Source organism: Arthrobotrys flagrans (assembly GCF_004000055.1).
Source record: "Arthrobotrys flagrans strain CBS H-5679 chromosome Unknown unitig_0, whole genome shotgun sequence".
NCBI classification, from domain to species: domain Eukaryota; kingdom Fungi; phylum Ascomycota; class Orbiliomycetes; order Orbiliales; family Orbiliaceae; genus Arthrobotrys; species Arthrobotrys flagrans.
Genome location: NW_027137550.1, coordinates 7,774,795 through 7,801,891, shown reverse-complemented (window position 1 = coordinate 7,801,891; position 27,097 = coordinate 7,774,795). Strand labels below are relative to the sequence as shown.

Here is a 27,097-nt window from a genome sequence, read left to right as displayed (position 1 = left end):
AATATGTACCCCTCCTCGCCGGGGAACCGCCGCAATAGCTATCTCAACCAAACCTCCCACCACACCCGTCAGCTTTCAACATCGTCTATCGCATCAGGCGTATCATCGGCGTACGGTTCTAATTACTCGACCCAGTCGATTGGTTCCATGCCTTCTCAAGCATCTACAAACTCGTCGGTGCCTTCCGTCTCCCGATATAACACAGATGGCGTTGTTTCTTCATCAACATCATATCTCAACAAGTACAGCCTAAACATACCTTCTTCGCCAGGGTCTGGGTCTCATTATGCGAGTCGCCATAACCCGGATCCGTACTCTCCTCTTGAAAGTCCGGTTGCTAGTCCCACCGGAACGCCGACAAAAGGGGGACACTACACTAGGAATCTTCCTGTGTCACAAACACCGGATTCTGCTGCTCGGAGGCTGGATTTTTCGTCGACTAATGCTACGCCTCGCGGAAGTGATATCCAGGGATACTACACGCCATCGGCGACTCCAACCACTGACCAAGCTTTGTCGAATGCCATTTCAGAGATTACCTTGTCGGAGAGAGATCCTTCAGCTCGAAGAATGTCTCAGCGGCCGACTAGTATGATTCTTACTGGCGCATCTGGCGTTGCGACTTCTGCCGACTTGAAAGCCCTGAAGAATTCGTCTGTTAGCCATCTTCGGACGCTTTCCGAGACTGGCGAGCAAATCGTTGCTGCAACTAAGGCTCACGATGTCGTCGGTCTTCATGGTAGAAAGGCTTTCAAGAAAATGAACATTAATGATGGCAAGCACAACTGGTCCTCTGTGACTTGGATGGATGCTCAGAGAAAGTACTTGAAAGCCTATGAATACCTCTGTCATATCGGTGAAGCAAAAGAGTATGTCATCCGTCATATAAATGTGTGTGGAATATTGACCTGGTAACTGACTATATTGGTTATCATAGATGGATCGAGCGATGTATCGAAGAGGAGATCCCTCCGATTATCGAACTAGAGAATTATCTTCGAAATGGAATCACCCTCGCTCGGGTCACTCAAGTCTTTGCGCCGGAATTGGTTCCGCGTATATTCGCTGACCCCAGGCTTCAATACCGCCATACCGACAATATCGTTCGATTCTTTAAATTTATCAGACGCATGGATTTACCCGAGGTCTTTTACTTTGAACTTACCGATCTTTACGACAAGAAGAATATCCCAAAAGTCATTTACTGTATTCACGCCCTGAGTTACCTGTTGTTGAGGTTGGGATTTACAGACTTTTCGATCGGGAATCTTGTCGGCCAACTTGAGTTCACGGAAGAAGAACTGCATAGCACCCAGCGGGGACTGGACCAGGCTGGTGTATCCTTGCCGAGTTTCAGAGGTGTTGGGAAGCATTTCGACGAAGAGCCCCAGGAAACCGAGGAAGAAAGAATACAACGAGAACTCGAAGAAGTAGAAGATGAAGTAGTAGGGCTTCAATCTGCCATCCGTGGAGCACTTATCAGAGTTGCCCTAGGGTGGATGATGGATGACATGTGGTCTTGTGAGCCGGAAGTCTTGGATCTCCAATCTCGAATCCGCGGAATGTTCGCCAGGGAAAGCTTCGCTTACACCTTCGAGATGAACGGCTGGGCTTCCGATATGCAGGCTCTTGCTCGGGGTCTTTTGATGAGAAAGGCCATGGAAGAAAAGAAGAGGTCTCTCAAGAGGAACTCCAAATTGTTTGCAAAGTTGCAGGCTATACAGCGTGGTCAACAAGTCCGTGAGGAGCTCGCACACCAGAGGGAGGAATTGGAACGAGCTGCTCCTGCCGTTACTAAACTGCAGTCAGCGATCCGTGGCGCTTTGTTCAGAAGCGACCTCGGTGCGCATATGGACGACATCTACGAAGGCGAAGCCGATGTTTCCGGATTGCAAGCCCAGATCCGAGGCATGCTTACTCGCAAGGCTCTCGCCGACCAGGAAGCCGAATTACAACAAGCCAACGAACAAGTCGCCAAACTCCAGGCTATTGCTCGAGGTGTGATGTACAGAAGTCGGAAAGCTAGCGTTATGAACAGACTCCAAGCGAAACCTGGTTCTTGGGAGGCGATTCAAGCTCGTGCACGGGGTATACTGTACCGCCGAAAGCATGCTGAGCTCAAGAGACAATTGCAAGCCGCCTTACCGAGTATTATCAAGTTTCAGGCCGCTATCCGTGGTGCGTCGGTTCGACACGATATCATGGGCCACCATGACAACCTTTATGACGAGGAGGAACCGGTGGTGGACTTGCAGAGTAGCATCAGGGGTATGCTCGCCCGTAAGGCACACCAGGCCAAGCTCACTGCTCTCAGCGCCCAAGTTGGCAAGATCATTGAACTTCAAGCTCGTGGCAGAGGTGCACTTATGAGAGGAACCAAGAACGTCTTTGTTGCTGAGATGATCACCCACCACGAAGAAGAAGTTACCGGGCTCCAGGCATGCATTCGAGCAGCCTTGGCACGGAAGGCTGTTCGTCATACTGTCGAGGCCGTCATTGACGAAGAACCCGAAATTGTCGACGTCCAATCTCTCATCCGAGGAGCGCTCCAGCGTAAGGTTTTCCATGGCAAGCTTCAGCATTATAGGCAAAATATGGACAAGGTTATCAAGCTCCAAAGCTTTGTCAGGGCTAAACAGCAGGGCGAGGCCTATCGAAGTCTGATGTCAGGAAAGAATCCACCTGTCGGTACCGTCAAGAACTTTGTCCACCTTCTCAATGACAGCGACTTCGACTTCGATGAGGAAATGGAGTTTGAGTCCAAGCGCAAGACCGTCGTCCAGCACATCCGACAAAACGAGCTACAGGAACAATACATTGAACAACTCGACGTTAAGATTGGTCTCTTGATCCGCAACAAGATCACATTGGACGAAGTTATCAAGTATCAGAAACTCGGAGGCCACCACGGCGTCATGCTTGGGAACACCGAACTTGGATCTTCCGACCCATTTGACCTCAAGGCTCTCAACAAGAACTCACGACGGAAGCTCGAGCTTTACCAAATCCTCTTCTTTGCCCTTCAGACCCAGCCTGTCTACCTGTCTCGCATGTTCCAACGCGTGCGCCAGGTCGGGACCGCCGAAAAGGATTTGAAGAGGCTTGAGAACTTGATAATAGGCTTGTTCGGTTATGCTCAGAAGAGGCGAGAAGAGTACTACTTGCTCAAACTTATCGCCAAGAGCATACGGGATGAATTGGATGTATCACAGGAACCACAAGACTATCTCCGTGGAAACTTCTTCTGGAGCAGACTGGTGGTTAACTACATCCGCTCACCACGAGACCGAAAGTACATGCGCGACTTTTTAGGGCCTATTCTTAAGGGGCGGGTTGTTGATAATGACGCGCTTGATCTTGAAAGCAATCCACTCCAAATCTATATGAGTTCCATTAACAACGAGGAACTGAGCACGGGAAGGAAGAGTCAAAGGCGCAGGGATATTACCCCAGAAGAAGCTATTCGAGACCCCGAGACAAGAAACGAATTTGTGCAACATCTTGAGGAGTTACGTGACCTCTGTGACAGCATTCTCGATGCGATTGAGGAGAATGCTGCAAGATTGCCTTATGGTATGCGATATCTTGCACAGGTTTCGCATGACGCTCTTCTCTCGAGGTTCCCACAAGAACACCCAGATGGCATTATGCAGGTCGTTGTTCACTTCTTCTTCCTGAAATACTTCAATCCGGTTATCTTGAGCCCGGAGACTTTTGGAATCATTGATAAGAGTCTTGCCCCCGCTCAGAAGAAGAACTTAACAATCCTGAGTAAGGTGCTCAGTAATATTAGTGCTGGAAAGTTGTTCTCGCATGGTGAAGATGTTTATCTGCAGCCCATGAACAACTATATGAATGAAGCTATTGGGCGGCTGTTGTCTATCTTCAGAAATTGTAAGTTGCTATTTCTTCATCCTTCTACAGGTTGATGCGATTACTAACGGCCGAACAGTTATCCAAGTGCCAAATGCAGAGAAGCAATTCGACATGGACGAGTTCGACGACCTAACTTCTCGACAGAAGCCAACTTTGTTCATCAAGATGGCAGATATCTTCGCTCTTCACGCAATGGTATCCCGGGAGATGGATTTCATGGCTCCTGAGCGGGAGGATCCTCTCAAGGATCTTGTCAGAGAACTCGGCAATGTCAAGAACACGGAAATGGAGTTGGCAAGTGTCTCCAGCAGCGAAATTTGCCTTACTCTAGACCCAAGGCTCAGCAAAGTCGAAGGTAGGCCCATAAACCACGCTACTAAATTGAAATGCCATACTGAGTTTTCGTTCAGATCCCGAAAGCAACATCAAGGCCCTTTTCACCGAGACCAAGAGATGTGTTCTGTACATCATAAGAGTTCAAACAGGCACAGATCTCATGGACATCCTCGTTAAGCCGGTTACAGACGAAGATGAGTATAAGTGGCAACAAGTCATTGCTGAAGATGCTGCCGATACTCGCAAACGTGCCGCCTACTCTGACCATATACCAAACCATCATACCTTGAGCGATGTGAGTCTCATGACTTACAGCGAGCTGAAGAAGACGGCATTGGAGAATGTGTTGAAGCTGGAGAAGACGGGCAAGATCACAAGGAAGAACCAGTTCCAGGATCTTCTGAATGCTATTGCTATTGATATCCGGACAAAGCACAGGAGACGAGTACAGCGCGAGCGAGAGTTGGATGGTGTCAAGCAAACGCTGAGCCATTTGGGCGAGAAGGCTAGGTTCTTGGATGACAAGTTGCAGAGCTACAACGACTACATTGAGCAAGCTATGTTGACATTGCAGACAAAGAAGGGGTATGTTTCTATTACTGATAAAAGGAGTATAACCAAGGTTGGCTAACGGATGGTATTCGGAATATAGGAAGAAGAAGACTATCCTACCTTTCACGAAGCAGTACTTCCATCTCAAAGAACTCCAACGCTCTGGCCGGGTGCCGAAGTTTGGTAGTTATAAATACAGCGCGCATAATTTATTTGAGAAAGGTGTCTTGGTCTCAATGGAAGGTTATCACCACTACGATAAGATAAACTTCACTCTTAGCTCTGATGAAGTCGGAGTTTTCCTTATCGAAGTCAGCCAGGGTGCTATGATGCTTCCTGGTGGTAGTGCGAAGATCCCGTTAGATGATTTGTTGCAGGTGAGTTTGACATAAAGTGTATAACGAGGACTCAGGGTTGAAGCTAATTAATCGGATCGTAGGCACAATATAATAATCATCAATTCATGACCTTATTCGAGGGCATGTGTAAGTTGAATGTGAATTTGTTCTTGCATCTTCTGTTCAAGAAGTTTTATAAGGATGGTTGAATTGGTTTTTGCTCTACCACCTCCTTTAATTTTTCTGCGGCTTCCGTTGGGTCTGCTGGATTGGCCCTTTTTGTTGATTATATTCTTGGCTCAGCCCTCACGAGTTGCGTATTTTTCACAGCATAGTTACTTCCTAGTTCTTCATCATGGGTGGCGGGGGAATAGATTGGATGAGGCACGCTGCGACGGTCGTTTCCTTTCCTTTATTTTGCCCCCCTTTTCTTCCCCTTCTTTTGTTTTCTTTTGGAAGAGGTATACACGCATAAAAATGAGGGTTAATGTCGACGTCTCTTTTATAGACCTATTACTCATACCATTATGTCTCAAAGTCCGGTAGTTCGGAAGATTGCATTGATTTCCTCTCTTTTTCTTTTTTTTTCTTTTCTTCCCTTAGAGTTTTAAACTTTGAGCTTGGAGTGCTTTTTTTTTTTTACCGTCTCGTTCTAGCGGGCGTTTTTGAAAATTTTGTTTTTTTTTTCTTTGTGTAACCAACCAGTGCATTTTTGATTGTTTTCATAAGATTTTGTATGGAGATGGGTGGTATATAATACTGCTAGTACCTAAGTAACTTATATTGAATATAATATATTGGTTGAGCCAACCTTATTCTGATGGCGGAAGTCATCACGTTACCATTGCATTGTGGTATTTTTAGATTTCAAAGTGTCGACGTTGTATATAGAGAAGTTGAGCTCTGCCTTTTAGTCGAAAGCGGCAGTCTAATGGTGAATTATTCGACGCTATGGACTATTTAAGACTAAGAACGGCGAAAAGATCCGAGGTAAGATTTGACATGGTTGGGGAGGACGTCATGGGGGAGTTTTAGTCTCCGTTGTATGATAAGCAATGTATCGTCATACAGATCGGATGATCTGACCAGGGAGCTATATATTGGATATTTATTGCCTGGTTACTGAAGACTCCATCGTCACTAGCACTCCCTCTTCATCATCATAGTTGAGATATTACCTTTGGTTTCTATCACCCCGCAAGCTTAATAATATATAAAGAAAGGTCAATTGTCAACGATGAAAACGGCACTTTTTACTACCTTCGTTGTTGGGATGTCGTCGTTGCTTGTTACACCAACGCTGGGGCATCCGGTTGGAAGTGATGTGGGGGGGTTGGAGTATGAACGGCGGGGAAATGGGGATGAGGAGCCAGATATAAGGGCGTGTAGTTCGCAGGTTGAGAGTTTGTTGACTATGAGGCGGTGGGAGGGGGGTATGTACTTCTCTCTCCTTTCTTAATACTTGTATGTCTTTTGTTAGAAGGGCCCTGTGAGATATATAAGAGTTTACGCTAATTTTGGAACTGTTTCTGGCGAGTAGGACCTGAAAAGATTTTACAACAGCAGAAGGAGTATTTGACGGAGAACAGAGGGAAGTTACCGAGATGTGTGGGGTTTGAGGAGGGGAGTGTACAGGAGTGTGTTATATTGGGGAAAGAGAGTTCTAGTAGGTTACTTATTTATATATTCATTTGGGCTTTCGCTAACATATTTGGTTATGAATTTTAGATACGCTGCCCGATGTTTATATTAACCATATTTGTCAATTGCTGCGTTAAGTTAAAGATTGAGATATAGTTATGGAATGGACCGAGTTGAATGGGCTTATATTTGCTCAAGTTTGGCATGAGGCCATTTGCGCGGGTTACGGGTGGGAAAACGTGCTCAAGTTATGGAAGCCATGAGAGGGAGAATGAACAGAATTCATGTGCACCACCTGGGTGGTTATATCTAAATGTACGGTCAGCTCTAGAATTCTGATACGAAATGTCACCTTTTGTTCATTGGAAGTTGATAAGATGTGGGTAGACGACAATATTAAGTGGCGGCTTTTAGCTGGCATTATTATCTTCACGTGATATGCATCTGCGGCGGGGGAGTCTTCAACGTCGAGCGCCGGAGCCTTACCCCTAATGGCGGAGTAACTCCTACGTGGGAATAAGCCTAGGTAGAGGCTTCACGTTTCCGAGTACGCCGTATACACCCCAAACCGGAATGCAGAATACCCCGTATACACCCCAGACCGGAATGCAGAATACCCCGTATACACCCCAGACCGGAATGAATATTCTCGATACTAGCGGAACAAGTGGTATGGGAATAACTTAGGCTGGGGGCTAAGAAGTGCTCTTGCGCCTCCTAATGTAAATCCCTTGCTGAGTCAACCGGGGAGAATATCCACCTACCGACCACAAAATTATAATTATGATAATAGTTATAGTTTGTATCACAGCAATAGCAATAGTCTAGATACCTCAGGTTACGATAGCCCCCCTGATGGAGGAGAAGACCTTCCGGAAACTGAACCGGGTGAACTTTTATCTTCGAGACGGGAACAGAGAAAATCATGGTTTTCTGAGAACCCGAGTCAGATGTTGGAGAAGAATTTCTTTGATAGAGAGAATGGGATTACTTTGGGGACTGCTATTAAAGCGTTTGGTATTAGAGAGCCTGGAGAGTATATTAAGAATATCTCGCCGTTTATTGATATTCCAAAGACACCGACTGGTGGGGCGAATACACCGCGTTATGATGTTAGTGGACAGATTATACCATGTTATGATGTCAGCGGAGGGACTACATCACGCAACTATGATAGTGAGAGGACATCGAGATTTGGCGAGAATCCAAGCTATATTAGCATAGGGGATGATGAAGGGAACGTTGAGGATGAAGATGAAGAGCTGGCGGTCAATGTGCCGGTGTTTGAGAAGGTGACGGAATATCCTGGGTTAGAATTTACGGGACCAAGGAAGGTTAATCCGGTGGATGTTGATACGATGACTGTTTTTATGTGTGAGTTATGGTTTTATATCAATTTGAACGTTGCACGGAAGATGGCTGATTGGGGTAAACTCAAACAGCTTTCAGAGATGTGTACTGGCCAGGCTACGAATCATTTCTTTTATACAGGGTGGCAGCTAGTCCCGTCGACGCCAAAAGCGGGACTCCCCGCAACGGCAACAGAGGCTGAAGTACAGTCCAACAACCCCAAGTTAACGTCACTTAATAAAGATGGTCTCTTTACAATTAGGTTTCCACCAGCCGACAATGACTACCTGTGGGGAACTGGCCGAATCAAGCTACCAAGATACGTACAGGTGACAACGTTGCCGACTTCGAAGGTCAAGAAGGTCATTGGGACTGCGATGGGTGAGGACCGGCGGGTTTGGATGTACGTGCTTCCTACGGGCAACAAAGTGATAAAGGGGTGGAAGGTGTCCGATGTTTTGGAGGGGAAGCCCATTCAACTACAGAGTGAGTTCTATGCTTTTTAATTGATTTCTACAAGCGTTGGAAGATATGGAATTTGATGCTAACAGTGTTAGGCTCTGTACCAATGACATATCCGATGTCATGGTGAGCAGCAAGTTGTCTTATGTCTTCTGCATTATCGATATTCCATATATTGATAGAATATTACTATAGGCTCTTAACGAAAGTTGACCCCGGGCCTAGCCACTTCGGCTCGAGACATAAATTGGGGGCAGATGTTGTCATGACTAGCGTGGAAAGCTTCCCAAAACCTGGCGTTTGGTCATAACGCCACCCGGAATCGAATATACAAACTAAGCACAAAGAGGTTTATGTATACTTGCAGAGGTGAGAATAAAGGAGGTGCAATCTACTTTCTGGGCTTTATACTGATGCTTCGAAGGATTGTAAACATAAGGAGTAAGTCATACCTGTGATTTTCTTTCTTTCCTACCCGTTACTTTAGTTTCTTGTTTGATTGACTAATTGCTAACTTCACGAAGAACATTTTTAAAAATATAGCTGGATACACCCCGTACGTCCAATATTTGAGGATCATATTGGAAGCCACAGGCGGCTTTCGGTATCTCTTGGTGGAGGATTATTATGGGTATTCCCTGATCCAAAATTTACGACACCTGGTTTTGCGTACAACCCATTGGGGGTGCCATTAGTGGGGAGGTTGATGACTTTAGGGAAACCTAACTATAGAGGGATGACGAAAAAGCAAGCAACAGAGGCGAAAGAATATAGAGAGAAGGCGACGATGATTGTTGAAGATTTTGTAGTGGATTTACCGATGACATAGCCCTTTAATGTTGTATTCAAATCAAAAGTTAAATCGAAAAGAGAAATTTTGCGTTGACGTTGTATTTAGCAATTGTGTTGTATTTGACCGTCAAACCTTCTATATTCGGGATATACGACCGTCGAGGGCCCAACCCTACGCCCTCGATCCGGTTAGACCGTTCCCTCACACAAAGGACCCAAGCAAATTTGCTAGTACCTTGAATCTCGACGAACTATCACCAACATCGACGACGACACCCATCTATACCTCCCGACTTACACCTACCGACAACTTCCGAATCTTCATCACGTACAGCTCCCCCTTGCTGCACCCCTACCACGTTGAATCGTACGACGACGACGTTTTCGATTTTCCCGACAAAGGACAATCAAAGCTAATACCAAGTCTTTGCTATCGATATAGTCTTCCAACAACCGCAATCATGCCTGGTGTTTCCGTTCGCGATGTACGTACAAAAATCATTTCCCGGAGACCAAAGATTGCGATAGATCAACTTTTTGAAGGGCTGGGATATCAGTGACTTTTGGGAGGGGATAATGTTGGAGATTGGAATGGACTTAATGCTGATGGATGGTGTTGTGGTGGATATAGGTCCCTGCGCAGCAGTTCATCGAAGCCTACGCTGCCTTCTTGAAGAGACAGGGCAAGCTGCCAGTTCCCGGTATGAAACAGCTGCCGGAATGAGTCTTTCGACGATCTAGAGAACAAGAGAGCTGATGGTTGGAATATATAGGCTGGGTCGATACCGTCAAGACCGGTAACATGAAGGAATTGCCCCCTCAGTCCATCGACTGGTACTACACCCGTGCCGCTGCCGTCGCCCGCCACATCTACCTCCGCAAGAATGTCGGTGTTGGCCGATTAAGAAAGGTTCACGGTGCCACCAAGAACAGGGGTTCGCGTCCCAGCCACCACGTCGATGCCTCTGGAGGTGTCGACAGGAATATCCTCCAGTCTCTTGAGAAGATTGGTGTTTTGGAGCAGAACGAGAAGGGTGGCAGGAGCATCAGTCAGACCGGCCGAAGAGATTTGGATCGTAAGTTGTCCTCTTATACAATGGTGGAATGGAAAGAATTAAAATATTATGATTTGATGCTAATTGATATTGGTACTGCAGGTATTGCCCAGACCACGATCGAAGCCGAGGAAGAAGAGTAAATTTGCTTTTTGACCTTTTGCTTTGTTCAGTCTTCTCCTCTTGTCTATACCCACCTAATCCAAATCCTCGAATTACTCCGACCTTCATGGACCTTTTCTATCAATCTCCGTCAAAAACCACCCCGTCGACCTGAAATCACTCCCAAACCGACCCCCCACATCTTCTTCTTTCGTGCGCCAAAAAAACAGAAAACGTCGTAATGAACATGACCTTTAAACTTACTTTTGTCACCACGGGGAAAAAGCTGCGACAAACCTTTTATAACTCATTTTTACATTTTCATTCGGCGTACCTATGGGCTGATTCTTTTTCCTTGTTCCCTGTAATATCGATGTTCCCTTTTTTCTTTCTTTCTTCATGAATATATATTTTTTCCATGATGGACGTCCTCTTTTTTTAGCCGCCCATAAGCTAAATGGAGACGCAGGCTTTTTCCAATTGGAATTGACTAGAACGAAGCAGATTCGAGAGAATTATAGACGTGGTATACTGGCACTACTACCTTCCTTACTATCTCCAATCATCGTGATGCTCCAACTGTAGTAATAAAGGTTCTTTGGACTGAACCGCCGTAAATGCCATCGACGGCTCTAAAATGTAACTTTTGACACCATTCTTAGCGGCTGTATCCTGCTTAGTGCTGATGCAGCTCGAAGTCTGCAAACGGAAGGGATGCATCGCCGCACCTTGGTTTTGGCGGCCCTGTGACGTCAAGCAGCGACAACGCTCAAAATTATCTCCAACCTCCTTCTTCTTCACCACCAGCAAATACTTTTTACTGTTTATCTTCACGATCAGTTCCTCTTATTACTAAGCAACTTATCAACTACCTTTGTACCTGCCTTCTCACGCTCCTTTCGCGAAAGCATCATCACTCAACAATGGCAACTGCTCCGTTAGTATCCATCAAGGACGTAACATCTTCCCAAATCCTTCCAAACTCATCTACTCCGATCCCATTAAAATCTGGGACTCTAACGCTCACAGAGCCACTGGCTGGTTCCAATCCTACTTCTGCAAAACTATTTCTCACAATCACTCCAACTGCTTCGTCGGCAGATACTACACCTCTTACGTTACCGATTCATCCAGATCTGTTTCTAGGCAGTAAAGCCGGTCTCTGCCAAACTTTCAGGTTCAAGATTACAGATGAGCTTGGAGCTATTGAGATTGAATTCCCGGAGTCGGTTAGTGAAGAGGATGCGTTGACGTTTGAGAAGGTCATGGTCTACAATGGGTTTTTAAAGATAGGGTTGGTAGCTAGAGCTGATGAGTATGTTCCAAATTCCACTCTCTTTTTTTCTAACCCGGAGAGAATCGAAATAGTTAACCAGATCTGTTTTCTATAGCTTTTCGAAGACCATCGCTGAAACGGCTAATAATCTAAAAAACTATTTGAGTCGAAAGACGGACGAAAGAAACGAAGAGGCCGCATCTCCAGATAAGGAATCTGAGTTTTCTGATACTGCGAAGGAAATTGTGGACACTACTGAAGTCGCTACGGAGAAAGTTGCGGAAACATCGGCTACAGCTGGACAAACAATCTCAGTAAGCCATATACTCTTTATCGTCCGTTATTATTTAATTGTAGGTACTAATTATATATTCGCAAAACAGGACGCGGCCTACACCGCCGGCACATGGATCGGCGAAAAGGCCGGCATAAAGCCAAACCAACATGAACAATCATCCGACCAGCCGAAATCGTTAGCAAAGGGAACGTTTGAACAAACGATCGAAGGAGCAGCAATTGCAGGTAAAGAACTGGGGAATGGTATCAAATTAGTTGGGTCAGAAATCGGTGAATCGGCTTCAAAAATCGTTGGACATGATTACGGAGATGATGCGAAGAAGTTGGCCGATGGGACTAGACAGGCTGGAGCGAATGTAGGAAGTACGGCCGTTAATGTGGTCGAGGGGACGAGTGTTACGATAAATGCTGCGAAGGCAGGGATTGGAGCCACATCGAAGGAGAAGGAAGAGGATGAACAAGAATAGGTTATGGGCAATATATGGAATACAGGTGTACGCTATGTTTTTTGATGGTGCTGTGGAACTTCTAGGGCGATAGTAATGATAGTAGGCTTTTCTTCGCCTGCTAACAACGGTAATTAGTATAGTTTCTCGAGTGAATGGAAGACCAATTCGCCTCCCCCCAACGGAATGGTCTTGGCGCTAGCATGGGTTTATGGAATATTGAACGTGCACGGCGCAATGTACTTGAGGATGGGATCGAGGTTGTAGAATTTGGATGTAACGTTTTGTGTGGGAGGCTTGGAGCAAAGTTAACTAGCTGATCATCTGGATGGAATTTTGAAAAATCACCGTGTGCGCGGACTATGATAGGATCTAGATGCATATGTGAGATCGGGTTTTCCAATTCCTGGATTTGCAAATGGTAATTAATTGTCGGGATATATAAAAGAAAAGAAACAGAAAGACTGTGCGATTCATTTTTTTTGGTTCTTCTGAAGCAGTTCTCGTTTTTTTGGATTGTTCGATTCAATTCGACTCTTTTTGCAGACACTCTTTTAGAATCTACTTCAGGAATCTGAAACTCCAAGATGAAGTCTAGACGTCTTTCGTCGAGTCTGTTGCCCTGGTCGGGTAAGTTGCAACATCCTATCTATACCCCCTATCGACAGGATTCTTTTTATTTCAAAAGCAGAAATATTGGTGTAAATTTTACCACCATGCAGTGCCTATGCATTGGGTGTCGCTGCTCAATCTGCTATCACATGCACACGGTACTCAAGTCAGACCGGCTGTCCAGCCGTCTATGACCCATGCTGCGCCTTCAACTATATTGCCGCAGGGGGCATGTTCTCCAGTTGTCTCAACTTCGATGATACCCGCCTTCAGGTTATCTGCAGTGCTTGCCCGTCATCTAGATCAGAAACTGCTGTCCCAACGACTACTTCAACCTCAACCTCCGTACAAACCGAAACTAGCACTGCGCTCGCCAGTACATGCACTCCATACTTCCTAATGACTAAATGTCCTGAAGTTTATGATCCATACTAGACCGCAAGTTGTGTGTAAGGTATGCCCTTCAGGGGTTCCTAGTGTTTCCGAGACTTCCTCCTTTGTCGAAAGTTCGCCTGCTATTTCTAGCAGTATTAGTACGGTGATTTAGTCGGCTTACTCGCCTATTGGAACTTCTACTGGGTCCAGCTCTGGAAATGTTAGCACCAGTGCCCCAAGTTTGCCGACGCCGACCAAGAATCATGATTCTGGGGCTGCGACTGGTATGATGTCAGTTGGTGCGGCATTGGGGCTTGGGCTCCTTTGCACAATATTGATTTTGTAGCTTTGAGATGGGATTTTGAAGGGGCAAAGCCAAATCGAGTTGTATTTGTAGCAGTTGATACATTGTAGGTAGCCACTTCGCAAGATATAAATTCAAAATGCAGTCTAGTACTGTTCATGTCTCCTGAATTCATTTAAGCCCTCTGAGACCCGCCAATATTGTTGTTGGCAGTCAAAATACAACAATCCAATGTGACCGTGGGCTAGATGCTTCGTATAAGACATTCCAAGCCGACTTTTATGCTTACTATGAGGCAACGTGGCCGAGTGGTCTAAGGCGCTGTGTTCAGGCGAATCGATCTAATTGGTTGATTTTCAGTATCGCAGTGGGAAACCGCAAGGGTTCGAATCCCTTCGTTGTCAAAGCATTATCTTTTTGCGTCTTTCGAGCTTTTTTTGTCTCGTTTTTAGGGCGATCGGGTTCCGTCGGCAAACTATTCTCCTCTTTCTTGTTAGGGTTTGTTGGATTTTGTGTGGAGAAACAGGCTCTTTAGACGAAGTAGGACTTCTTGCGGAAGTATTTGGGTGGAAGAACTCACTCTATCGTTGAAGATTTTGATATCAAAAAATCAAGAATTATATTGACTTTTCGAGAGCCTGGATGCTTTGTGCAACCAGTGACCTAACATTTCTTTGATGTAACTGTGTGGTTTTTTGAGTCTTGGCGCCACCAAAGGGAAATTCCGTATGTCGTCGCTGATACCTCATCGATACCCCAGCGGTGGTAGACTTTTTGTCCAGTAATTATGTCAAACTATCATATGATTTTTATCGGTATTTGAGAAGCAGTGTCTCCGACTAGGTTCCGCATCATCCGTTGCCGCGTGACGTAGGCCGGATTGCGGAAGCATAGCGTAATGGGAACGATTCTTGACCATTTACTCGTTTGCGAATTCCTTACCAGAAGAACATGTGCTAGTGGTATATGGAACTTTTTTGCAGTTCGGATATGGCACTTCTATGTCGGAATAATTACTAAGATTTCGAGAATCGACCTGATGGCCCGCAAATTCTGAGATTGTGACGGAGCCCTGAATGACGTCCAGGGTAATTCCTCGTGGATGGTGTTTTAGATCGGAATCTGAAGCTCCGCATCTACAAATCACAATCGTGCGTGTGGTATTAAGAGTTCGTATAGTGCGTATACATTACGATATTTAGATGTAGTGGCTACAATATCATACCACGACCCCGCTTTAGTATATAATCGCAGCACAGTGCAAGTTCCATGCTGGCCTACTCTCCCACTCGTCATCTTTCTCTTGATATTAATATTCTTTTACGCCTATCTCAAAACCCTTGTGGCTATATTGAAGCTCTGAGAACACAAAAAGTGAACATATCATTTTAAATATTGCCAACTATCGTAAAATGGCTAGACAATCTGGAGGTCTCCGAGGCGGCCTTTTGGCCCTCCGCCTACTCGAATTCATTTTCGCCGTCATTCTCATCGGAGTCTTCTCTTGGATGCATCGACGAATGAAAACAGCCGGCTATTTCAGCTACTACGTCTCCGATGTTCCCCTAGGGTTCTCAGTCGCCGCCCTAGTTCTCAGCGTTATTGCGAGTTTCACCCATCTATTCTCTCACAACGACGCACAGATACTTATAGGCGTACTCGATGCCATCGTGTTCATCGGGTATATTGCTTCATGCATCGTTTATCGACAGAATTTTCACGTCAGTTGTTATAGGAATGTTTTGGTGAGGGTCTTTGCAACGGTTGGGTCACCGCATTGTGGTACTGTGAGGTTGGGGGCGGCTTTGTTGGTTCTTCAGACGTAAGGCTCTAATATCTCTATTTTTTTTGATTAAGAAAGAGTGGTTTTTGTTAATTATTGGAATTGCAGAATCCTATTCTTCTCCACAACAATTATGACATTTGCCCTTGCAGGACGCCGCCAGGCTGTTGATAATACGGCAGGTGTGCGTGAGGAGAAGAGTCGCTTTGGGTTTGGAAGACGGAGTCGAGTGCAGCCTGGCCTCGAGCAGCCTGAGGGTACTGCTGTCTAATAATTAGCGACGCTCGCGCCGGTGGTTGGAGGGATCACAAACAAGGTTTTAAGGAGCACCAACAGTTGAGTGGCTCTACGGAGAGGGGGTTGTACAGCAGGAAGAGGCTCTGTTGTAGGACGCGAATTAATCAATCTTAATATTCCTAAGTTTATTCACGCACTATTTAGTTAATTTCAAAACGTCTCCGACGGCATATATTAACCTCGAACCCAGGCGCTCGAGGTAAAGTTCGGTGGCGATGTTCATGTGTTGAACCCGTTGCATTTCCGATGCCTCTAAGCTTCGAATTCACTCGAATTTCTATTCAATATATTCAATTTTAATTATGAATATTCTTAACTATTGCCCGTTTGATTGGTACTTTGTAGTTGGCATGAAAAGTCCAAGTTGGTCGATGTAACTATCCCGATATCTCCATACTTCTGCAATAAACCCAAGCTTTGTCGACTCGCGCGCAAACGAAACTCAGAGAGTGCACTCTTAAACCAAACTTGAATTCGAATTCCACATATGTACATGCACCCGGATATAGCAGCTTCCCGAGGGATTTCCACGGAACCGACTCCGGCTTATCCCAGGACTCCCAAAAAATTCGCTAATCGCGACCATATGTCTTACGACATTCCACAGGCTGCCGAAACCCTGTCCCAGAACAGCCATATGCCAAGGCCGAGATACTGCATTGAAAACAGGTGGTTTAAGGGTAACATTTGAACCTAGAGAACAATTATTTTTTGGTGCTGCCGGTACATGATGTGCATATGCGTATTATGTCTCTAAATTCGACTTGGGGGTAGTGTTATTGTTAAATTTGGTATGGGATGGTATATTGGGATGATGACGACGACGAATGTTAAATGTTTAGGGTTTCCGTCGGAATTCTGAAGGGCCCGTAAATGCCAATTAGCTAATGACAATGCATGTAAATTATATACTTGACTGTGGGATATAAATGCCGGCCTCTACCCCTACAATGTCGGCCATGGATTGTTCAACACTATACTAACCTCATCAAAAATTATTTTATTTCTGAGTAGCCAACGTGGACTATTGCAAGGAGTTTTTATTGCTTCTAATACGCAACCACACCAGTTTGAAATTGACAATCGAATCACAATCCAGTGAATATCACAATGGCCAGTATACAGGGTATCGAAGTTATCCGCTACAGCTTGTCTGCCTTCTACTCGGAACACTCCAAGAACCTCACCAAAGCCCAATCCCTCCACGAATCCGCAGTATTCGGTCTCAAAGCCATTGCCGAAGATACTTGGCATGACCAAGAAGCACGAACAATCTGTGATAAACAAGCAAAGTTCCATGCCAGTCGATATCACCTTATTCGATCTATATTGGACGAAAACCATGAAATTGATCTTCCTTTCGTTCTACCAACAACTTTAAGTGCTGAGGAATCAATGAATTGTACCTTGAAGAATGGAGACCTAGCAATTGGTCTTGAGGAATCGCTGTTGGCAGAGTATTTGGTTGAAAAAGATGAGAACCCAGATCTTGCGGTTCCTAATCAGATAAAACATCTATTCGACTCTACCACTCTTTCACCATACGCTCTATCTCTAGATTCGAATCTTACCTCGAAACAATACAAAATCGCCGTCGACATGGATTCCACAAACTATAGCTATTGGCCCAACGCCCACCCCATCGATCAACCAGACCAAACATGTTACCGCCTTAGGGTTAACCGATGGGGGAAGACCCAGTTCGAAAATATAGCATTTTACCGTGCTACAGAGTTTATAATACCATGTATCGATATCAATATTACATCTGTGGCATCTACAGGAGACAGGAAACTATCTTCAATGAAAAGTCGGTCGATAGAATATACCGCATCGAACAGCTCTAGGGCTATTGTTGAACATCCCAATTCCTTAGAGAAACGCACATGGGGTTCACAGAAGTTTATGTATGCTGGAAGATCGTTTGTGTGGATTACACCTGAAGGGAAATGGGATGTGCAACTTCCTATGCTTTATGAGGTAGAGAATGGGATGGGAGATAATACTAGGAAAGGGGGGAGTAAAGTTGTTGGAAATAAATTATGTTGGGGTGGTCTTAAGCCTGGAAAGGACGCTTCTGCGACTGTTACGATTGTGGGTGGGGTTGACCAGTTATTTGAGAAGTTACTTTTTGCCAGCCAAATGACGAAGATGGCAATATTTTTGTTTGGCCATGATATTTGATGCTATTGCTACTAGCTGACGGGGATTTGGTATTTGGGATATACTAGTAATACGCTTGTAGGCCTGCAAGCTGAATATTTTTAATACTTGTAATTTTGATCCGCACACTCGGGTGTAGTTAATTCTAAGGCTGTAATATGATTAATGGAAATTTAAGCTCCGAGTATTGTACTCCGAAATCGATATCACAGCGCTGCAAGCGATGAACATCAATTGCAACCCAGAGGCATTTCACAAGTCAACTTTATAAGCACCAACCTGCAATACAATTGCATTGCTTTGAGCGCCAATGCCACTAGATGTCAATGCCAAGGTGATATCCAACGTGCAACTCCTAGCAAACCGTTAACCGCGGGAGACTACTTCCTCGAAGCTTCCCGTTCCCTGTTCCCGTGGACACCTGCACTCAACTAGGGGCGACATGAACCTGTGCAAGTACCAATGTATGGTTGGGCACCCGAACTCTAGATCGATCTTGGGGTTAACAATCTTTGCAATGGGTCATCCCTCACATGGGCACGGAACGACGAGCCTTAGGAAAAACTAGACTTGCCGTTTGTTGTCGAAGCGATGTTGTATGCATAGGCATATTCCAGGTGGCTGATGTTTCCACATACGTTTTAGGGCTGCCCAGATCAGTGTATGTTATTATCTCGGAAATCTCGTCCGGATGGAAGAGATGTGTCTGGTGTGCGTCTTACGTCGATCCCTCCATGTTTTCTATTTTTTATGGCAGCAGCCGTGGTTCGAAAATACCACATATTATACCAGCTGTCATACTAGCTGTCGTTCTTCCACCGAATAACCCAAGTTTATCCCCAGTTAAGATCACCGATTATCACATTATCTAGATATATGTGGTGAGAGTACTAAATTATTCCATACTTAGTATTCCTATTCGCTTTGCCTAGATAAGTCCGTCCTACGGCCCGGTGCCACAAAAGAAGGAAATTCGAAGCGAAGCCGCTCTAACGGAGTTGAAAGTTTTATGAACTATGATTCCTTATTCGCAAGGCTACAACTTCAGTTCTAAACCCGCAACGGAAATACAATTATAAACTTGGTAGTTTGCGGGTTCGTTTCCTATCCAGCCTTCTGACCGTGGGCTACCCGCTATTGGGCGTGCGGTGTCCGCCCACAAAAAAATCAATCGTCTAACTACGCGTCCGGATATCACATCCACGGTTAACTATGAATTCATTAGGATGAAGCACATGCGAGCTTGATTAATAAAGAAGGCATTATCAGCGTAGCGATATGCCAACCATATATTGTGCTCGCAACCATTTGTCAGGGAAAAAATCATGCGAAATCATCCTCATGTAAGAAATTGAAGGTGCGCGCCACAGGACTTCAAGAATGATAAGAATGTTGCTAATAACGTATAACTTCCACCTACAGATCGAATCCCTTAAGGTTTTTGAGTAACCATGGCGCCACGATATGCACATTTTTAAATAGGACTGAGGTTAATGCCGAACCTTTAATATCTTTACCACAACCTCATCTCATATGAGATCGAAATATACCCATGCTCAAGCTAGCCGTATATAGCCAAGATGGAGTTTGACGCATTACCTGATTCCTATTTTTCATGCAGATATGTCGTCTCTAGTCAGTCTACTCTATAATATTATGGTCTTTAGTATATGCGAAGAACGGTAATAGAAGAACATTTTAATGTAAATAATTTCTTCACGGGAATGCAAATATCTATAAAACAAGTCGTTAATGGTCTAAAGAAGCGAAAGTTGCACAACATATGCAAACCAACGCCCGCTGAATTGTCCATTTGCTTTGCCTATGTAATGTACGTATAACGAGAAAAAAGGAAACAATAAGCTCAAATCGGTCAGTGTGTATTTATGTACGGCTCGCAAGACCATTTTGGATTTTCCAACACCTAAACAATGCTACTGCTTCCACTAGCTGCCATGCTAAATTCCAAGAGCTCAATGGGAACGGGTTCTTGGTATAATGGAATTTGAAATTTTTGTCCATTTGCTTGCATGCATTAGTGTAGTCAGAGTAATCGAATTTAAAAATGAATTCCATCATGAAAACATCGTGAAATTTCATGAGGCCACTAAGTAATAAGAGGTATGTCGATAAGGAGCTGAAGGATGCAGGTTTTAAACTATATCTGGTAGGCATGTGCAAGGCTCCGCGAAATATCGGACTTTGCCAGCAAAAAAAATAAATAAAAAATGGATATATATGCGGCTTGCAGCTGGCTTTTTCCGTCTCTTGGGTGATATTCGGTAATCTTCTCACGGATAGAACTTCTCCTCTTAGCTCCGTTCTACTGAATTAACTTGCCGAAGAAGAATCTAGAGATAGATTCGTCACCTCGAATCTGTTGGAAACTCCGAGTCATTATCATGTTATAATTGCCTTCACGCCCTTTTTTTTGATGCGAGAAAATTCTCCCTCCTGCAGAGAATACCGAAGCTGGATAAGACAATTGGAACACTGGAATAGTTCTCTTCAGCACTAATATCGACAGCAGCTTTCTTTTAATGCTTTTCTAATCCACAGTGTGTTGTTGATCTGGGCCTAAGGTGGTTAACATATGAGCGCCAAGACAAGGTTGACGTCGTACAAACCCATCTCCGTGCTTCCTCGGATAGACTCCTTGCTGTACCTTCTTGTTCTGATATATTGATAGGGTCGACCAGGTCCCACTTTCTGCTTTTCATCTATCAACTGTATCATGATGGAATCCTAGGAACAGGCGTGCATATCTTCCTAAACACACTTCGTCCGTCTTCAAACGGAGTACGTCTGAGGTTTACGGTGGAGTCGATGCCAAGGATTCGCATATGCTGGAATTCGAAATAGTCGGAGATCTCGAGAAAGGACACGGTTTAAAGGTCGCTGCTCGTTTGACGGGCTATCAGCGTAGTCTCGTATCCGGTGGTGCCGGTTGTAGGCCTAAGTTTCCACATACAGATGTGTAACTCCGTATCATATATCTCAAAGACAATCTATATATCAATTGATTGTGGCTTGACACGGCCAACCATGGAGGGAACACTCTTCCACTGCAAGTCATACCGGCCGATATAAACAAGCCACTCTAACTTCCACAATTAAGATTTATGTGGGGAAATATAGCTAGCAGCGTCGCAGTGAATCCGACACTGCATTGTCTGTGATGAATTCAGAATTAGCAAAGCCAGGAAATGTGCTGCATTTGTGGATAGCAATTAGCGCAATTACAGGGGGTCTCCGGGAACTGGGAGCCCCGAGCACAGGGAATTTCTGAAGACCCCGGAAACCAGGGCGAAGCTAATTAAGCCACAAACCAAACGCAACATGGCCAACGCGTCGGTGCCTGAGCGTTGGATATTATACCCTTTACGATATTTTATACCCCCCAGCACCGATTGCAAGATATCACCAATCTATTGAGATTGGTAACATGGGGCCTTCCCCTCGTCCCGAAAGCCTATTTTTTTTCCCCAAATTAACATTAAGATATAACCAGCATGGTATTTTTTAATAAATGGCCATGCAATCTCAGCTCCGAAAAATTGGAGATTACTCGGACGATGTCATGTCAGCCTATATCCCTGCAACTTTTGCTGTACAAATGTAGCCTGGAAACCTGTGATCTCTTCTGCATGCATTTGTACCCCAGTGTTAGTTGAGAACACGATACTTTATGCGTTAAATTTCATCATCAAATTTCACCTAGAGAAGCGGAGAACGGTTTGCTTATCCTTATGGCCAAGGATTGCTAATTCTTGACACAGCAAGATGGAATAAGAAACTATTTCAAGGCTATTACAGGACTCCCAACTTTCTGGTGAAATGAAGACTTTCCACTCTTTTACCTTTTTGGGACTAATACTGTCCATAGTCGGCCGCGTTGGGGGTTTGTAAAATTTCCTGCAGACGTACGGGGCTTCGACTAGCTACTATCCGTTGAACGGCGCATCAAGCCGGGCTGACTCGTGCTTCTTTCCTTGCCTCACAATCGGCAAGACACTACAGTTTTATCACGAGGAGCCACACGGAAGATTGTTCAAAGATGGTTATTTCTCCGTGCATGTTCCAGCCGAAACGTTTGAGGCCAGGGGCCACTAATTGAGAGCTAACTCTTGTGCAATGAAATGGTAATAATTCTCGAAAGATCCGCGAATTTTCCTGCAAGTGGACTTCAATGTTCCGACATTAGAGTGGGTGCCTCGAACTTCTGGAGGAGAAAGGCCTGTTGAACATGTTGTCTGCAGCCAAGAACCGTTATATGGCATGCGATCCACATGTAGCGGCAGAAAGTTGTTCTGGCGAGCCACTTAACTTAAATGGGTGGGCTGGTTATGGGGGTTATAATTTCTTCTTTCTCCAAATGTTTCCTTAACTGTTTCGAGGGTCGGAAATAATTGCATGGACTGGCGGGGGACCGGGAAACATGCATCTGTCACCACTGAAAGAGGAGGTAAGGAACCAGCTGGATCCTTGAATGCGTCGATAAAAGGTGGAGATCACAGCAGCAGCACATTGTCTACACGGTAGGTAAAGGAGATGCTCCGCCGAAATCAGGATATGCTTGTATAGTAGTATCTCCGTTCGAATGACGACGTAAATTGTACAATAATCCCCTCAAAAATACGATCGCAATTAAAGCCAGACAGCAGTTTCTAGATTTGCAAGCTATATGCGTAACTGCAGCAGACTAGATACGGACATTTCCCGTGTATATTGATCGAGTTAGCGACGCCTCTGTTCGGTTTATTTTGCTAGAATTCTTAGTGCAGTTCTTCGTCTTAGGTTTTCACAGGAGGGGAAAAATAGCTGTCGCCACCACACGTCCTGTGTAAGCAGTAGATGGCATCCCCATATACGTCAGCTACCCATATTGAGATTACAGGGATGGTCTAGCTCCAGGATCAGATAAAAGTAATATTTCCTTATTTTTCAATCATCAGGCCATCCGTGGAGAACCAACGATCCAGAAGGCTTCTGCGGTCCTTAGACCTTGAATGGTTCGAAACGAGGGGTTAACCTTGCCGTAGCTTTGAGAGTTTCTATAGGCCAGGCCTGCAGGGCGGCTAGTTCGAATGGAAGGACTGAAGATTTTTTTCTCGCTCTCCTGTAAGCAAATACTCAAGCTAGATTCGAAGTAGCTAAGAAAAAAAAAAAAAAAGAAAATCGACGCATTAGAAAGGCTCAAGTATATCGAAGCCGTTAGCAATTAGACTAGTACCGTCGACAAGGTGCAAAATATTTAAGCAGTATAAGTGAGGTGTTAAGATTAATATTATATTATTCTAACATGTATTAGTCTTACCACGGAATTCGAACCATGATCGATCGTTTGGGTTTCCGTTTTCTATGGTCGCTTATGCAATCAAGAAATCTCTCGACAGAATTAAAAGTTTTAAAGTGCGACACATCCACAAGGGATATCGTCTACCGGAGACCACCTGTCCATGGACCTCGGTCGAATTTACCAGCACAGGCTGCATCCGAACCCACAATAGCATGATGCATGCTGGCTGTATGAGATAACGGCCAGAATGGTTTTAACCGTTTTTTCTTCGAATGTTCGTTAACGTAATAAGCGCGTGTTAAGGCTATTCTTATGTACTTACCTGCGAAGTCCGGAGATCATTCCAAGCTTGCACTTGCAAGGCTTATCAAGTTTCATGGTTTGCGCCTACTCGTGAAGAATAATTCGAATTTTGGTAATTCCATAAAAATGTGGCTCTGTTTGATCTGTAGCTGGCCCTGCTCTGTAGCCTCCCATTGATTCGCTCTAAATAGTAAAAAAACAGACCCCCATTGAAGATTGGGGTACATGAGAACCAGGTATTGTGGTTGGTTCTTTCACCAGATTGAGATGAGATATAACTGCCCCTAAAAACATCGGAGACAACTTTCAAAGACATTTATCCAAATAAATGATAAGGTAAATAGCAAAACATATGAGAAGCACGGGAATTTGTGACGACTAAAATTGAAAACAAAATTGCAGAGACCAAAGCAAATTAAAACTCAGAATTAACGCCCCCGACCATGTAGGAATCCCAAATATGAAAAAAGTTTTGTGCAGAATAAAATCGTAAATGAACATCCCGAAGGAAACAAACTCAGCTCGCCATTATGCATAATCTTCCGCAGAAATAAGAAAAAAGGAAAAAAATGAGTTGATAAAATAACTCAAAGTCGTTCGCTAACGGTATCGTTCTGTTTTGGCTTGGGCTACACGGTGTTAAGGAAGTGGATGTTTCGGAGGTAGGGTTTGGTAAGGATTTTGGAGATTCTGATATCTCTCTGGATTCGAATCAAATGGCAGGGGAAGGTGGTGCGGAACTGGTGCTGGTCTGTGCAGCGGCGGAATCAAAGGCTGTTGAGACTGCTGTTGCTGTTGTGGCATAGATTGTGACATTGGCTGCGACATTGACTGTGGCATAGATTGTGGCATAGGTTGGGCCATGGGCTGGGACATTGGCTGTTGCTCGCGGTTGTCTGTTTGGTTATCTCGTTGATCGAAGGAAATGGAGCCTTCGTTATCCCCAACGGGAAATCCTTCGTGAGAAGGGGAGTAACTCCCCTCCTCGGACTTCCCGTCAGGGTCGGCTAGTCAAATGCTTATCTCTTTTGATTTCTCCCTGCAAGCAGCTGGGGAGAAACCGTTTCCAACTTTGGCAGAGATCAAACGCCATCTATCATTTTCATATTCTTGCATAGCATTCCTTAAACGTTGGATCTAGATAGAAATATTAGTTACCCTTCAAGAAGAAATATAAACTATAGAACAATCCGTACCGTATCATCTGTCCACTGTGTCGTCTTTGCTTTCAACTTTGTGCAATAACGCACCTGTAGTGTTCCCGATGACCGACCAGGGAAAAACTCCGCAATCTGCTTCCATGTTAAAGCTCTATTCTCCTTAAGCTCTAACAATAGCGCATCATCCTCTGGCGTAAACTTGAGTTTTGGACCCCTTGGACGGGGCATTGGCATTGGCATCCCTGGCGCCCCAACTGCTGTTGTCATGGATTGCGCTCCATGTGACATATGCGGTGATCCCGGAACAGGCCCCAGCATTGGGGGGCCTCCTTGACTCTGCCTCAAAGGCTCTATAGGCGATAGGTGGCCTTGGTTTCCAAGGCCCGTTGGAAACATTTGGGCCGATTGCTGTCCAGAAGTTTGCAATGCTGGAGGGCCTCCAAGAATAGGACCAGGTCCCCCCATTGGCATAGATGTTCTTCCAAGTAGGTCTTCGAAATCTGCTCTCTGAATTTTAAGCGGTGGCGGTTGATCAGGATGGTGATACCCATTATGATTTGGCAGCTGGTGGTGATGGTGATGGTGACCGTGCTGTGCCTGTAACTGGTGGCCTGCATGTTCTACATCGTGAACATCCTCATCCATATCATGAAATGTTCGACTACGGGGCTTTGTAGCCGAAGAATGTGGAGTGTGATTTGGTGTCAGAGTATAATGGTCAGCATGAGATAAATGGCCGCCCATATTGCCATTGTTGGAGTGAGGTCCTCCTTGGTGAATAGGCTGATACTGCATTGAAGAATTGCTGAACTCCGTCAGTGGAAGTTGACTGGGCGGGCTGGTTACGTTTGACTTTGGAAACGAGGGACCGAAATGCTCGTTAATGGGTGACCGCCAAAATTCAGGTTGGCGGAAACTATAGAGAGGCAGTGGCTCGCCTCGGGATATTTGGACAGCCAGGTTTTAAAATAATTTGGGAAGTCTGCCAAAGCCGAAACTTTGGAAGACTTGATCTGCTGGTAAATTGATAGGAAAGGCGAGGCGCAGGTGCAAGCCGGGGAGGAAAGCAGTACTGCTCCTTTCTCAATGATTCTCAAGTAAACCCCAGAAGTCTGACTTGTCGTAAAATATCCAAGCGAGTATGGATACGGGGCCCTTCAAGTATGCTGTTTAGTATCAGCTCAGTCGAATACACGATGTAGCTGCAATGAAATGTACTCTCTCCAGAGACAAGGCTGTGCGGAGAATAGTCGAGGTTAAACGAAACAAAGGATTGGCTGAAGTATATATCGGACGACGAGGGCGTCAGGCTTGGGTGTATTTAATGTAAGGATAATATCCCCAGCGCGAGCGAGCAAGCCAGAAACAAAAAAATAAATAAAGGAAGTTCTGGAGGTCAGACCAGGAAGTACAAAAAAGATGGTTTCGGGGACAAGAGATGTACTATTATAGGTTTCCTTTTATTGTGTATAAAACGGAAAATAAGCAACCAGAGCGATGCTTAAGTGCGACTGATAAAAAACGGCCGCGGGAGGCTTTGTACAGTTTTTGTGTGTCCTAGCTAGTTCTTTTTTTTTTTTTTTTTCTTGTTTCTTCCCCGATGGGATTATATTGCTTTGACAGCAGCTTAATTTCGAACGGCAAGCAAAGGAGTAGGGTGGGCAAGGCAGAGCAAGGGAGGGGAACTTTAGCACCAAGTTCCGTTTGATACCAAAGGGGGCCAAAAAGGGAGGGCGACTGATACTGTTCTTTTTTTCCTTTTGATTTCTTGCTGTCAGGAAAAAGGAGCAGAGGCATAAGATATAGTCATATAGTCGCTCGGCCCGTTGGTTTCTCCACCCTGAAGCTTGCCACACCAAAAAGCATTTTTGTACATGTATCCGTCAGTCGACGAAAAGAAAGATGGTTTCTTCTGTAAATATGGTACCAGGTTGGTTCGATTTGCCGGCAAGTGCAGGATCCGGAGTAGTGACAATGCAATAGAGCTTACTAGGGGTGTGCTGAACCCCGGGACCATCCACACCAGGGTAATCTTCTTCTCCGGTACTTCGAGGAAATCACAAGGTTTAGTTGTTCGTTTAGAGACCGATATATTATTTGGATCCGAATTAAGACGCTTAACGACCAAGCGAATAACCCGGGCCAGTTTAGCTCCGTCAGTATCAGGTTTAAGATATCGGATTAGGAAGTTCGAAATTGTGAAAGAACAGAATTGTTATCTTCATCCAATCTTCGATATCTCGAAAGTGGAATTCTTCTAAATCCGAAGTTGTTCCCG

At 44.9% G+C, this 27,097-nt stretch overlaps 8 protein-coding genes across 8 annotated transcripts; 7 read left to right on the top strand and 1 right to left on the bottom strand.

Annotated features, from left to right (window-relative positions):
- Positions 1-3: 3 nt before the first annotated feature.
- Positions 4-5,311, top strand: DFL_005292 (uncharacterized protein; the record flags this gene model as incomplete). The annotated part of the gene is made up of 6 exons (XM_067634527.1): positions 4-869; positions 938-3,894; positions 3,953-4,231; positions 4,287-4,797; positions 4,865-5,141; positions 5,204-5,311. The coding sequence occupies 6 exons, from the start codon at positions 4-6 to the stop codon at positions 5,309-5,311; spliced, it is 4,998 nt and encodes a 1,665-aa protein (XP_067492587.1).
- Positions 5,312-6,339: 1,028 nt separating this feature from the next.
- On the top strand, positions 6,340-6,880 carry DFL_005291 (uncharacterized protein; the record flags this gene model as incomplete). The annotated part of the gene is made up of 3 exons (XM_067634526.1): positions 6,340-6,535; positions 6,643-6,768; positions 6,831-6,880. The coding sequence occupies 3 exons, from the start codon at positions 6,340-6,342 to the stop codon at positions 6,878-6,880; spliced, it is 372 nt and encodes a 123-aa protein (XP_067492586.1).
- Positions 6,881-7,316: 436 nt separating this feature from the next.
- DFL_005290 (uncharacterized protein) lies at positions 7,317-9,090 on the top strand (the record flags this gene model as incomplete). Its single annotated transcript, XM_067634525.1, has 6 exons — positions 7,317-7,413; positions 7,572-8,579; positions 8,651-8,681; positions 8,751-8,858; positions 8,980-8,996; positions 9,080-9,090. The coding sequence occupies 6 exons, from the start codon at positions 7,317-7,319 to the stop codon at positions 9,088-9,090; spliced, it is 1,272 nt and encodes a 423-aa protein (XP_067492585.1).
- Positions 9,091-9,808: 718 nt separating this feature from the next.
- DFL_005289 (40S ribosomal protein eS19) lies at positions 9,809-10,545 on the top strand (the record flags this gene model as incomplete). The annotated part of the gene is made up of 4 exons (XM_067634523.1): positions 9,809-9,832; positions 9,979-10,048; positions 10,121-10,423; positions 10,505-10,545. 4 exons carry the CDS (start codon positions 9,809-9,811, stop codon positions 10,543-10,545), a joined length of 438 nt encoding a protein of 145 aa, XP_067492584.1.
- An 882-nt stretch (positions 10,546-11,427) lies between these two features.
- Positions 11,428-12,544, top strand: DFL_005288 (uncharacterized protein; the record flags this gene model as incomplete). Its single annotated transcript, XM_067634522.1, has 3 exons — positions 11,428-11,819; positions 11,896-12,094; positions 12,164-12,544. The coding sequence occupies 3 exons, from the start codon at positions 11,428-11,430 to the stop codon at positions 12,542-12,544; spliced, it is 972 nt and encodes a 323-aa protein (XP_067492583.1).
- Positions 12,545-15,226: 2,682 nt separating this feature from the next.
- Positions 15,227-15,868, top strand: DFL_005287 (uncharacterized protein; the record flags this gene model as incomplete). Its single annotated transcript, XM_067634521.1, has 3 exons — positions 15,227-15,495; positions 15,550-15,636; positions 15,706-15,868. 3 exons carry the CDS (start codon positions 15,227-15,229, stop codon positions 15,866-15,868), a joined length of 519 nt encoding a protein of 172 aa, XP_067492582.1.
- A 1,136-nt stretch (positions 15,869-17,004) lies between these two features.
- Positions 17,005-18,078, top strand: DFL_005286 (uncharacterized protein; the record flags this gene model as incomplete). Its single annotated transcript, XM_067634520.1, has 1 exon — positions 17,005-18,078. The coding sequence occupies one exon, from the start codon at positions 17,005-17,007 to the stop codon at positions 18,076-18,078; it is 1,074 nt and encodes a 357-aa protein (XP_067492581.1).
- Positions 18,079-24,670: 6,592 nt separating this feature from the next.
- On the bottom strand, positions 24,671-25,563 carry DFL_005285 (uncharacterized protein; the record flags this gene model as incomplete). Its single annotated transcript, XM_067634519.1, has 2 exons — positions 24,671-24,796; positions 24,856-25,563. The coding sequence occupies 2 exons, from the start codon at positions 25,561-25,563 to the stop codon at positions 24,671-24,673; spliced, it is 834 nt and encodes a 277-aa protein (XP_067492580.1).
- Positions 25,564-27,097: the final 1,534 nt, after the last annotated feature.